Genomic DNA, 14005 nt, shown 5'->3' on the forward strand with positions numbered 1-14005 from the left:
ATAGCCCATAAAAGCCCTGATCTTCGAAATTGTTCTGCAAAGGGGAACGTCTGCTCCAATATGGAAAAACTTAGAGATTGGATCTTCCGTAACTGCAAAGAATATACTCCTTTTTCTTTTCGCTCCTTGCCCATGCCCCAAAAAGAGACTAGAAAGAGAGAATCCTTTAGTTTAAGGATGAAATGGCCCTTTTTCTTATACAGCCATTTTTACATCATGTTATTTAACATGTTGTTTGACAAGATTCAGCACTCTTTGATTTTCTGTTACAAATCACTTATTGAAGAGAAGGCGTAGAAGAAAGGTTTGTATCTACACTGAATTACATTGTGCCATGCATATTGATTTTGCAAGCTATTTTCACATGCACCCGCATATTGGAGTATAGGAGCAAGTTTTTACCTTGCAAAAGTAGTCATGTTCCAATACCTAATAATTTTCAACTTACAAAGAGTCATGCACTTCATAGAAACTGGAGTTAGGGCTTGCCACAGAGACTGTGCGTGGCAAGCCAGTGTGTGAATGGACTGCACTGTAGCCTGCTGTGCATTAAGGTTGCCACGTGTACTCTGTTGCTGCACACTAAAAGTTCCATAGTGCACTCTGCAACAGCACTATGTCAAAGTGCACTATGAAAGTTTTCTTATGTGGTACCAGGGTTCACTCCTCGACTTAGTGCATAGTAAACTAGTGCTCTGTAAGTTCACACTATGGCTTGCCACGCACTAACTCGCCATGTGGACAAGCTCTTAGAAAAGACATACTCCTCTAGTCCATCTTTCTGCCAATATGGGACCATTCCTTACAGTGTATTTTTTAGTCAAATCCAGTTTTAAATAACCCAATGGAAATATATAATTAATTAATTATGAAATAGGGTCATCTCAAATTTTCCTTTTCTTGCTTTAATCCCATTACTCTTAATTAACCCCCCCCCAAACATAATTTTTCCCTCTTCTTGGGATTTACACCCTTCAGACATTTGTAGATGGTTGTCATACTGATTTTCTTTACTCATAATTTAGCCAAGATATGTGTAGTTCCGATCTCTTTCCCCAGTCACTCTGACTCCAGATCTTAATCAGTTTTGGTGCTGTTCTCCAAATTCCCTCCACTTTGTCAGCGGGCTTCAGGTAGTCAGCTGCCCATACTGAAGTCAGCATTATATAGATGTGCCTGGCACAGCTACTTAGGTTGGACTCTGGATGTGCTGCATAGAGGAGTGCATATACCCTGTGCGCATTTTCCTACTCGGAATACTGTGTTCTGGGGGTTCTACTAAGGTGAGTGTGGGAAAGCAAACCGTTGCAGAGGTACAAGGAGATGATATTAGAAACCTGACACTTCTGATGATGCTGATTCTTCAGTCTTGGGTGTCTCATGTAATAAGAGGCCTTAAGAAAGGTGCCAGGTCTTCGTATTGTCATCACTGTTTCCTACCGCCCACTCTGTTGTAAGGCTTCAGTCCTAATGACAGCCAGCATCGCTGTCCAAATACTATGTATGACACCCTTATACAGGCTAATTACAGTACCTTAATCTACTAAAACAGTACCTTATATCTTAGTATATTTATATGTGTCATAGATGAGTGTTTCATATATTTCTAGTTTAGGAAATGTGTAGGATAGTGGCTAAGGAAGAGGTACTGAAAATTGACTTGTAAACAAGACACTTCACTTAAATCCTAGCAAAAAAGCCAAATTCCCCACCTTTTTCATCAAGGACATTTTACTGGAGAAGTCTTTTATGTTCCCTGCTGTTTCTCTGTTTTAGACTGTAGTGTTCTGCAAGTGGCACATATGTTTATACTTCTTCCTTAACAGCTGTATCCATTAACAGTCGAAAACCACATTGATAACATGTTAGTTTTGTTCTATGGGGAAGAGATAGTGACTGTTATTTCCTAACGGGCACGTAATCTATTATACCCCTGTTATAGCCAGGGAGAAAGAGAGAAGAGAAAAGGGTTGCATAGGATCTGTTTAACAATTTGCCAAAGAGTATTTATATCTGCAGAATGTGAACTGTTATACTGAACAGGGGACTGAAACCTGATGAACTGGTATCATGCCTAGAGAATGTAAATGTTAGTTTGAGCATTTCTATATGCTACTTTCCAAAACAGTACTTTTTTCTTTTCTTTCCTTTTCATTAGTCCCTAGTGCTGTACCACTTGAATCAATCCAAGGAAGTACTTTTGAGGAGAAGATTTTTCTTCAGTGGAGAGAGCCAGTGCAAACATATGGTGTGATCACTTTGTATGAGGTAGATATTTTTTATCATGGTTTCTCAAACACACATTTTTATCATGGTTTCATTTTTACCTACAATTTTGATGTATTGGCATCCTGTTGATAAAAATACTTTCTTAAAAATGTTCGTAGATTTCATTTTCCAGACTCCCATAAAAAATTGTGTAGTATGTACACAACAAATTGTGTTGTGCTTGGTTGATTGTCCACACTGCATGTCGGACTGAGGCATATAAAGAGGCAGTGTGGTCTAGTGAACGGGGAACACTAGGAATCAGAAGACCTGGATTCTCTCCTTGGCTGCCATCAACCTGATATGTGCCCTTAGGCACCTCACCTGTCTATGGCTCTGATCCCACTCTCCCTTCCCACTGCTGTCTGTCTTGCCTATTTCGATTGTTAGCACTTAGGGGCTGAATTTTAGTTATATTCTGTGGTTATTTATTTAGTCCCTGATACAGTAAAGCAATTAAACGTGTTCTTAAGTCCCACTGACTTCAGTCGAACTTAAGCATCCTCAAGTCCTTTGCTAAATCCGGGCAACAGTTGATAAGAGATTTAGAAATGGGAGGAAAGGCACTAAATAAGTTTAAAATATTACTTAGGCTGAAACGAAACACTTTAAAATACTGTATTTCTTTGAGAAATTTGGCCCTGTCTTGTACGTTTACAGGAAACAATGCAAAAATTAAAAGAAGAGCATAATTGGTATAAGATAATTAAAAATTAAATGTTTCTTTGAAAATTGTCCCAGTTAGAACACAAGCTGACAACACAAATAAAATCTAATGCAGGAGAAAATTACTGGAAACGAGGATGGCACTGGGTTACTATACCTGAGGATGCCACTTGCTAAACCTGTGAGGTATATTGTTCTATTTAGTAATATAGATCAAATATTTGAATTATAGATAGATCTTAGATCTTGGTAGATCTTAGAGTGAATTGTTAAAAAGAAAAAATGGAAGAGATAATAGTAGTGACAGTCATCATCACATTTATGTGGGACTCATTTCAGGAAGCCTATTGTAATAGAAACAAGCAGGTGCAATTTAAAAAAAAAAGCTAGCATTTTTTAATGCAAATTCAACAAAATTACATGTTGTTAGGTTTCTAAAAATTGCTGTTCTTCCTCATATGAAACCTTTGCCTGAATACCTTTCAGAAAAACTGACAAAGGACTGCACAGATTAAGCTGTCAGACAGTAATCATTGTTAAACCTCTTACCTGACCTTACTACTAAATTGGTATTGAAATGCTTGAGAGACACAGGGAGAGAAAGATACAGTAAAAGAAAAGAGTTAATTTGAATGCTAAGCTATTGATGCTGTTTTGCAGGCTGTTTTATTATGAAAGATTATGATAATGTATGGCTTGGTTTTGGTAGAGCTAACTTTCATAATGTCGCAAACCAAACAATTCCTCAATGATCAGAATGTTTTAATTGATACATATTTTAGTATTTTTGCTGATTTTTAGGCCTGACTTGTACAAAAATGCCTATTAGCAAACTTTCTGCCTAAAAACACCCAGGCATAACCTTATTGCTGAGTAATTTGTGCCCCGTGGCATAGCTCTCTCCTTAATACATACATGTAACTTACATAAACTGTTGTAGGAGTTGCAGAGGTGCATTCATTGAGAGGAGAATAATAGACCAACTCTGCACTTGTAAGGATTATGGGAAATTTCAAGCTTCTTTCAAAACAACTCAGAATTCTAACAATGAAAAAAAGAAATAGCTCAAAGAAATTAAATATTAATATCTTTCTGTGCTTCGTGTTAATCAAAAGTGCAGTTACAGTGGGAATAGGACAAGCAACATAAATCGGATTACATTTAAAAAAAGTCGGTTTAAGTATAAATACTGAGATCAGCAGTTTGATTCAGTCATACCAGGTCTTGATCTTTCTGCAAATCCCAGTTAAGGTGGTAGACTTGATCAGATGGCTGAATACAAACTACAACTCACGAGACACAATTGAAGGCTCCTATTTGCTTGCCTGGGTCTAGTTCAGTGGCACTCCATCCTGTTGCTTATGAGCCTGAGATATGTCACACTGGGTTTTTATCATCACAAGGTGTTCTGTTCCTTAGTGGTACTCAGTGGATCACAAGGGAGCACTGTGCCTGCTGTGGTGGTGAGGAAAGTTTTCTTAACCCACTTCTGGGACAAAGGGAAGAAACACACAGAGTTATCTTCTTCCTAGATACCAATGACGGGAAGAGACTGGAACTCCCACTATAAACAGCAGGACAGAGAAAAAGTATAGTGTAGATTAATAAGATCTTCATGATTCATCAGGCTTTTATGCAGTTGGAGATATGTAATGTCTTCAAAAATACTGTAGAACCTCAGCGTTATGAACACCTCAGGAACTGAGGTTGGTTGTAACTCTGAAATGTTCATAATGCTGAACAAAATGTTGTGGGTTGTTCTTTCAGAAGTTTACAACTGAACATTGACTTCCTACACCTTTGAAACTGTACTATGCAGAAAAAAAAATGCTGCTTTCTCTTTATTTTTTTTAGTAGCTGTTTGGCACAGAACAGTACTGTATTTTCTTTTTTTTTCTTTTGCCTCTGCTGCTGCCTGATTGAATACTTCTGGTTCCAAACGAGGTGTGGGGTTAACTGGTCAGTTTGTAGCTCTGGTGTTTGTAAATCTAAGGTTCCACTGTAAAACAAACCTGAATCTGCCTTTAAACTAGGTAAAACAATCTGCAACTCCCACGTAGCCACTTATGTTTCTGGTGGGGAAAACTGTGGAATGAAAATGTCAAGGGTCCAGTTCACCACTAGTGTAATTAAGTGCAAATCCACTGATTTCAGCAGTGGATTTGCACCTAATGTGTTTGAAACCCAGAGCCTCAGTGAGTAAGAGACAGCATTTAGAGGACAAAATGGTACTAACATGTGTAGACTTGTCTACATAAAGCTCTTTTTGTTTCCGCCCCATTTCCCACCATTGCCAACATCAGTGCAACAGTCCAGTTGGTGGCAGTGAAAGGAGCGCTAGCTGTATGCAGGATTCTAGCCAGCCCACCAGCATTTTAAGCAACATTACCTAAATCTGGTAAGAGTGAAAAATTGCGGTCACTCCTTTTTCATCGTTAACCTTCCCACTGCGGCTGCCATTTGTAAAGGTGCCCTCGTCTCAGCAGTGTTGGGAGAATTTTCAGAAAAAAAAAAATCTTGAGTAGGTAAAGCTTTACTGAATGATAGCAGGAGCGGGATGTAAATACTATGAGAACAAATGTATGCTTAGTTTGCCCAAGCAAGTCACTTTTTGTTAAATGAACATGTTGCTTATGAGCTGTGAAAGAGCTTGTGTTTTTGTGGTGCATTCTCCTGATAGCTATAGCTCTACCTCGGGGATCACAGAATCTGTGACCTCCTGTGTGTTTTAAATAAAACTGGGGTGAGTCATTGGAAATCCAGCTCAGAACCACCATATCTGGTGGCTCCACCACCCTCTCTGCTTCCCCACAGACTTCATGGGAGCAGTTTTTTTAGATCAGTCCTTGCTCGGGGAATTTCAGGAGATTAGATTAGTCCTAACGAAAGTGTATCAAAGTTTTTCTTGGGCACTAATGCCTGTCCTCAGCATTTTATTGATACTAGACTAGATGTATTATGTACAATTACATTTTTCACTGATTCAGAGATTTTAGGAAATTATAGATATTTAACTGCAATGGGAAGGGTTAGTATTGTACCTGAGTGAGTGCCAGTTCCCCTCACAGGGATATTGTGAGCATAAATACATTAAACATTGTGAAGGGATTTGCGAGCTACTAATGAAAAGCACTATTCATGCTAAATAGGCCCAATGGCCTGTGATGGGATGTTAGATGGGGTGGGATCTGAGTTACTACAGAGAATTCTTTCCTGGGTATCTGGCTGGTGAATCTTGCCCACATGCTCAGGGTTCAGCTGATCGCCATATTTGGGGTCGGGAAGGAATTTTCCTCCAGGGCAGATTGGAAGAGGCCCTGAGGGTTTTTCGCCTTCCTCTGTAGCATGGGGCATGGGTCACTTGCTGGAGGATTCTCTGCACCTTGAAGTCTTTAAACCATGATTTGAGGACTTCAATAGCTCAGACATAGGTGAGAGGTTTATTGCAGGAGTGGGTGGGTGAGATTCTGTGGCCTGCGTTGTGCAGGAGGTCAGACTAGATGATTATAATGGTCCCTTCTGACCTTAATATCTATGAATTATAAGGAATAATATTATTATGATGTACTGTATCTGTCATTCAGGCCCTTGTTTAATATACACAGTATACACATTCTTAATGTTTCTATCTAAATATTCCTTCAGATAAGTATGATAATGTGCTATAAATATAACAATGTCAATTTTCATTGTATATAATAGCGCTGGAGGTATGTATAGATTGCAACTAAATCTACTTATTTAAAAGCAAAAAAAGGGGGGAATCATTTTTACATTTTAATTTTTTTTAACGAGTTCCTTGTTTTTAAATGATCCTGTTGTGGTGACCCCATTCGAGGGATCCACGACCTCTGAGTGCTGTGGAGCTGTTCTTTCTGTGCCACAGCAGGCAAGCGTTTAGAGCGGTGAGAAAGAAGCAAGGCAGTGTCATAAATATAAAGGGAAGGGTAACCACCTTTCTGTATACAGTGCAATAAAATCCCTGCTGGCCAGAGGCAAAATCCTTTCACCTGTAAAGGGTTAAGAACCTAAGGTAACCTCGCTGGCACCTGACCCAAAATGACCAATGAGGGGACAAGATACTTTCAAATCTGGAGGAGAGGAAAAAGGTTTTTTTCTGTCTGTGCCGGGAACAGTTAGTAAGTAATGTAGCTAGAAAATGCGTTCGGTTTTCTTTGTTTTGGCTTGTAAATTCGCTGTGCTGGAGGAAATGTGTATTCCTGTTTTTGTGCCTTTTTGTAACTTAAGGTTTTGCCTAGAGGGATTCTCTATGTTTTGAATCTGACTGCCTGTAAGATTATCTTCCATTTGATCTTACAGAGTTGTACTCTATCTCTTTTTTTGTTCTTCTAATAAAGTTCTGATTTTTAAGAATCTGATTGGGTTTTTTGGGTCTTAAAAATCCAAGGGGTTTGTGCTCATCTTGTTTTTCTCAAGCCTCCCCAGGAAAAGGGGTGTAAGGGCGTGGGGGGATATTTTGGGGAAATAGGAACTCCAAGTGGTCCTTTCCCTGTTCTTTGTCTAAAACACTTGGTGGTGGCAGCGTTTTACCTAATCCCAGGGCAAAGACTTTGTGTCTTGGGGAAGTTTTAACCTAAGCTGGTAGAAATAAGCTCAGGGGGTCTTTCATGAGGGTCCCCACATCTGTACCCTAGAGTTCAGAGTGGGGAAGGAACCTTGACAACAGTACTTTACTGTGAAGTTGTATTGCTGTTTTAATGAAAACAGGTAACAGTATTTGAAAGGAAGGAACGAAAAATGAGGGATCTATTTTGCTGATATTTAACATATTTTTTCCCAAAATGGGAATCTGAGTTTCGTGCAATGCAGTCACAACCTGAAGAATTACAATGCAGCAATTATAAGACATGAGCTCGAGACTGAAGCATAAGGATCACCCACTTTGTGAAGCATTCACTTAAAACTGCCCTTGTCATCTAGTGAGGCTAATCTTATTCAGTGCAAAGTGTAATTATATTCAGACAGCTTAGAAATGAGGCTACACCTTTTTCACTTGCATATCTGTTTTTGCGAGTTGTGTTTTTGTTGTTGAAAACCAACAGTAATATGGTTTCAGAAAAATGACATTGTGAAAGCCAGCAACTTAAAGGTATTAACTTAAGCCTGAACCCATCCTTTACAGTTGTAATCTAGCTGCCTTTAAGTCCCTGTATCCCATGCTACTCTGAAACCTGTATCTATAAAAGTAACAACTCATAACAGTTTTGGCTGAGTTCCTGTGTCCCTTCATTGGATTCAGGATTTGAAGAGTATAAGGGAGTAAGATTGCTTATCATAAAATGTCTGACAGTGCATACATCAGAAGGGTTTATGGGATAAAGATACAATCTTTGTCCATCTGCTCAAGATATTTTATAACTTCCTTATTCTTTTGCAGATCACCTACAAGGCTGTCAGTTCCTTTGACCCAGAAATAGATTTATCGAATCAAAGTGGACGAGTTTTAAAGCTAGGAAATGAAACTCATTACCTTTTTTTTGGACTGTATCCTGGGACCACCTATTCTTTTACCATTAGAGCCAGCACAGCAAAAGGATTTGGACCTCCAATCACAAATCAATTCACAACTAAAATATCAGGTATTATATTAAAGTAATTATTATTTCTGTTTTCTTACTATGGTAACCATTATTTTCTTTGTTATTCATCTCTCTTTTGGTGCCTTACCAGCAGTTTGTCAGAAAAATAAAATCAGTTTTCTTCCTTGAAAGTACCAGACAAACTGATATACATTTATGTATTTGAATAATTTTCAGGTGCTTGAAGATCAGTTAGAACATGCACAGTTTTTGAAGTACTGGTTCAAAACCAGGCAACTTATCACCCAAGAAAACATATAATTTATATGCCTTTGGAGTCAGTCCCAGCTGCTGCTTGTTGCAAAATTTAGCACAGGGTTTTTTGGACATGAATCTGAGATAGTTTCATTCAAAGCTCATTCAGCCTCAACATGATTCTAAATTAGTACAGTAACAGTGCTGGAAAATCTCTTTAATGTGGCATGAACAATTGAGAGTACAGCAGAAATGCTACATGTCTAGCACTCACTTAGGAAGTGTAGCAAATTGCCACGCTGCACACATTCCTAACAGACATGTTGACTGAGGCAGATTTGAAACTGCATTAGACAAGAACATCAGGACCTGTGGTTTTCAGAGAGCGGGAAGACACAACTTCTCTAAAAGCCCATGCACAATATCTTAAAGCCCCCAAAGACTGAGGAACATTTTATTCCCTTCATTGATGGAATGCGATCCTACTGCATGCTCTAAAACACCTATATAATTGATGACAAAATGTGTTCCAAATCTGTAGTGGAGGTGTCCTTATACTCAGCTTCTCTACCATGTTTCTGTGAAGTAAACTGACAGTCAGTAACGAACTTGAAGCATGGTCTCAGAACAATAGTCACTCCCAAAAAATGCATTAGCTATCTTTCCCCCCAATTCTCCTTTTTGGAAAATATAAAGCAAGCTAATATGGGTACCGTTTTTTTCATCTTGTGTCCCTGTTACTCCTATTCTCCCTGCATCTCACTGTAACTTTATCATCTTTGTGGTAGAATGAACAGAGAGCAATGCAAAAGCATTAATCAGAAGCACAGTAAGGAATTGAGGAAGGGCAATAAATGCAAGTTGGGAATTTTTGTTTTTACTGTACCTAGTAATTGTAGGGATAAATTCATTGGATGATTATCAGCTAAAAAGCCTTGAACATAATTGGCACTGGAATGTAAAGACTAGGGATCCAATTCCCCCACCCCACCTCCCATTGTCTGAAAGAAATCAACAGGACTGCTTGCATTGTAAGATATTACTCAATTTGAGTGAGGGTGGCAGAATCAGGCCCTATGAGAATAGAGAGAAAGAACAAAGTAGTGGAAGAGGAGAAGAATCTAGAGAGTTAGGAACAGTAGTGAAAGGTTAGGATAGCTATTCTCTTTTAAATGGTGGTGTTAATGGTTAAATGGTTAACATGAATGGGAATTACACACATGCATTGAGGGTAAGATATGCCACATGAAGCCGCACCAGCTGTTTCCATGAGCACATCAGATCTCCCCCCCTTCCCCCCCCCCCAACAATCGGCAGGATTAGGTCTCCCCTCCCCTCCCCCCACCCCCTCCCTCCGGCACGGTGAGGCCTACCCCTGTGTTTTGGTGGGACACGAACAGGGAATGCCTATCCCTGGGATTTTCAAAGGAACCCAAGGGACTTAAACACCCAGTCCCCACTGAATTTTAAATAGGAGTTAAGCATCTATTTCTTTTAGGCTTCTTTAAAAATTCCAGCCTGAAGTGGTGGGGATGATTCAGGAGGTGACACTCTTCCCTCTGAGTCAGTCCTATACCAGTGTTCCAGTGTAAGGTTGGAGGACGCTTTGTGCTGTCAATACCTTTCTCTAGTGAGATGTAAAACCAAAGTGCTAAGATCTCCTAAGACTTTTTACAATTGTTCTGGCCAATTTCCAATTTGTGTAATTACATTTTAATCTCTTAAATCTATACTGTATTTTCAGTAGAATCAGATATACTTAACTTCCTATCCTAATAGCGTTGTTATGCCCTGTTAAACAGATGCCATGTTTCATCACAGAATTGGCTGTTTGTCAGTGATGGAAAAAGTGATTCCTTTGTAAATTTGTGGTGTTTTAGGCAGGGCTGGTAGCACCACCTACTAAAGTTGCCTGACACTTCCCATTATAAGACCCTGTTTTCAATTTCTTATAAGTTTGCTAAACTTCAACTGAGCAGGCTAAAATTTTCCATGCTGTCTGACTCAGTCTGATTTTTATTATTATTATTTATTTCAGCAAACATGGTTCAGCCATTTCCAGGAACAAAGTTAGGAAATAATACATTCGTTTGCTCAAGTTAAAAAGTTCCGGCAACCACTGTGCTTGGTAAATTGAAATTTGGCAGGATGGGTAGTCTTTGTGTCAGGGATGTGCCTTTTACCATCCCTATGAAAATCCATCCACATTTGGCCCAAGTTATAAGCCTTTGAAAAATCACAGTTCATACATGCTCCATGGAGACTTGCTAGAATTTAGCAATTAAAGTCTCTAAAGAGTCTGTCCTCACTGAGCATACTTGAATCTGTCATAGTTCCTTGTGCTAACCAGACTGCTCATGGGCCATTCCCAAGGAGTAGCTGAGCATGCTCCAGCCCAGGCTGTGGGGGGCTCAGAAAGACTTTCTCTGTAATGTCTGCACCCAGCTGCTCCAGGTTAGGGTGGAGCCAGGCACCAGAACTGAGAACAGGAAGCCTGTCTCCCCTGTGCTCTCAGTGACCACCTGCTGGCACCCAGACAGCATGGAAGAGGAAACCATCTAATTGGAATACAGAGAGGACAAAAGATGGAATGGGGAGAGGGAAAGGAGTAGATTGGGATTAGTAGTCTGGTGAGACTGGGGCTGGGGTAGGGGAAGAGAAACTAGGACTGGGAGTTGGGGAGATTGGGAGGTAGGAACTGGGACCAATGAGAGAACTGGTGATAGGGGACTGAGAGGGGAACACTGAAATTAGACAAGGAGCTGGAGGGAGGAGAGAGTTTGGGACTGGTTGAGCAAGGAGACTGGTACTAGGAATGGAGCCAATGGTTCCTGAGTCTCCCTATTTCTCTTCTGTCAGCACATATCTGTGAAACATCTGGCAAAGTGTCCCATGCCCATAGTACTAGTCCACATAGAGGATGGCAAGCTACTACTGCTATCAGTTACTTCATTAGATCAAGTAGCAGATATCTGTATGGACCATCTGAGGGATCCAACTCTGCTGAGAGGCCACATGGGAGTCAGTATGATGCCACATGATGGAACTTCTGTTTTTTTCAGTTTGCTTTTTTAAAACCTGGGAAATTATATCCATGACAAAACTATGCTAAAAGAACATTAGTAAGGTTGCAAAGTCAAGCGTTCAAAAGTTTGTAAATACCAGATTAAGGGTGCCTTTGCATCCATAATTCAGCCCCCTTGTATATATGCATTATGATATAGTCTTTAATTACATGATGAAGTACTATGTTTTGCAAAAGACCTCTACCTCATTCAGTGCACAGTTGGACCTGTTCTAGGGACGAATCAGCTGGTGTAGTAATGGAGATTGTTACCTGTAGGACTCCTGCCTTATTTTTTGCAGAAGTTGGAACGAGTGCAATGAATGAGGTAGGGGATTGCAGGAAGAGAATGGATGGTGTCATGGTTAAGACAGTTAAAGTTTGCCCTGGAGAACTGAATTCTGTGTCTGCCTCTGCCAGAGTTCCTGTGTGATACTAGGCAAGTCACTTAGACCAAACTTTTCAGAGATGGTTACTTAACTGTATGTTCCTCATTTTCTGGTTTCCTGACTTGCGACCCCGGGACATTATTTATAGAAGTGCTGAGCACTCACAACTGCAACTGAAATCAGTGGGAGCTCTGCTTGAATATATAAAGTACTATATGATACTAGGTACTCTGAAAATCTGGTCCTAGGTGTCTCAGACTGGGCCCTCAAATTTAGTGGATACTTTTGTTCTTAATCTTACTTAATCTTAATCTTACTGGTCTCAGTGCTCTGTCTGTAAAATGGAGATAATACCATCCCCTCACCTCACAGGACAGTTGTGAAGATAAATTGATTAATGTTTGTGAAACACTCTGATACTATGGTGATGAACACCATGAAAAACCCATGGGAAATTAATAAATTTGTCTTCATAGCAGGTTTTGCGATGATATGGCCGAAAGAGTTAATGTGATATATAAACTGGGTAATCTTGAGTTGCAGAAGAGAGATTATATTCCCTCTGTGTTTGGCAATGGTGCAACCACTACTGAAATACTGTGTCCACAATTCAAGAAGGATGTTGATAAATGGAGGGGGGTTCAGAGAAGAGCCATGAGAATGATTAAAGGATTGGAACATGTGTCTTAGAGTGATAGACTAAAGGAGCTCATTATGTTTAGTTTAGCAAAGAGGCAGTTACGGGGTGACTTGATCACAGTCTGTAAGTAGCTACGTGGGGAACAGAAATTTGATAATAGAAGGCTCTTCAGTCTAGCATACAAAGCTATAACAAGATCCCAATGGCTGGAAGCTGGAGCTAGACAAATTCTTACCTGAAACAAGGTACACATTTTTAATTGAGAAGTTAGCCAGTGGAACAATTTACCAATGGTTATTCTCCATCACTGGAAACGTTTACATTAAGATTAGAAATTTTGTTTAAGATCTGCTGTAGGTCAGTGAAGAATTAATTCAGAGAAGTCCTGTGTTATGCAGAAAGTCAGACTAGAAATCACAATGGTCCCTTCTGGCCTTTTAACCTATAAATCAATGAATAGTGTGCAGTAAATAAGGCCTAGGGCCAAACATTGAACAGTGAGGATAAAAGAGAATTCTGAATAGCAATTGAACACTGTCCAGCCTATGCACAGAATGAGGTGAAGTCCTTAATGACAATGAAAAAAGTAACAACCACCACCTAACTAAGCCTTGTCTACAGTGGGATTTCAGGCACCAGTGTAGACAGTTTGCACCAGCACAGCTTACTCTGGTTTTAAACTGGGATAAACTGCGCTAATGCTAATCCTGTTGCACTGTTGTAAACGGTGTCTACACTAAGGGACGGCCTCACTAGCTACATGAATGACTGAAGTGTCCGTGGTGACAAGATCTGAGGGTATCTCTGATGTTCATCCACCATAGATGTAGCAAGAAAGTTGGGCCTCCATTTTCAAAAGTAATTGGTGATTTTGCATTCTTCAATTTTTGGGTGTTCAAATTGCCAACTAAAAAGAGTTTTGACCTATAAAGGCTGGGTTCTTAGCACTCTCTAAGTGTCAGGCCCTTTGAATGTATATCAAGTTGGGTATCCAAACTGACTAGTTGCTTTTTGAAAATGGCCACGAAGTGTGTTTTTTCTGTTTCATTTTTATTGTAGTTCTGTGTTTTGTTTTTGTTTTTCTGAATTCATTTACTTAATTATCTGTTGTTTAACTTGTGCTGTTGCACTAACTCTGTATTCTAAAGAGGTCTTTATATGTGTCAAATCCATTTTTAAAATA

The 14005-nt window shown here is 39.6% G+C and overlaps 1 protein-coding gene across 17 annotated transcripts in view; it reads left to right on the plus strand.

Moving 5' to 3' along the window:
• The window catches only part of PTPRM (protein tyrosine phosphatase receptor type M), a 699958-nt gene that overhangs the window by 402595 nt on the left and 283358 nt on the right, over nucleotides 1–14005 (plus strand). For all 17 annotated transcript variants that reach the window (XM_043539842.1, XM_043539843.1, XM_043539845.1 and 14 more), the window contains exons 9-10: nucleotides 2159–2268; nucleotides 8333–8534. In XM_043539842.1, coding sequence (XP_043395777.1) covers nucleotides 2159–2268; nucleotides 8333–8534 — 312 coding nt within the window. The remainder of the gene's footprint in view (nucleotides 1–2158; nucleotides 2269–8332; nucleotides 8535–14005) is intronic.

The sequence above is a fragment of the Chelonia mydas genome, chromosome 2 (genome assembly GCF_015237465.2).
Source record: "Chelonia mydas isolate rCheMyd1 chromosome 2, rCheMyd1.pri.v2, whole genome shotgun sequence".
Taxonomy (NCBI): domain Eukaryota; kingdom Metazoa; phylum Chordata; order Testudines; family Cheloniidae; genus Chelonia; species Chelonia mydas.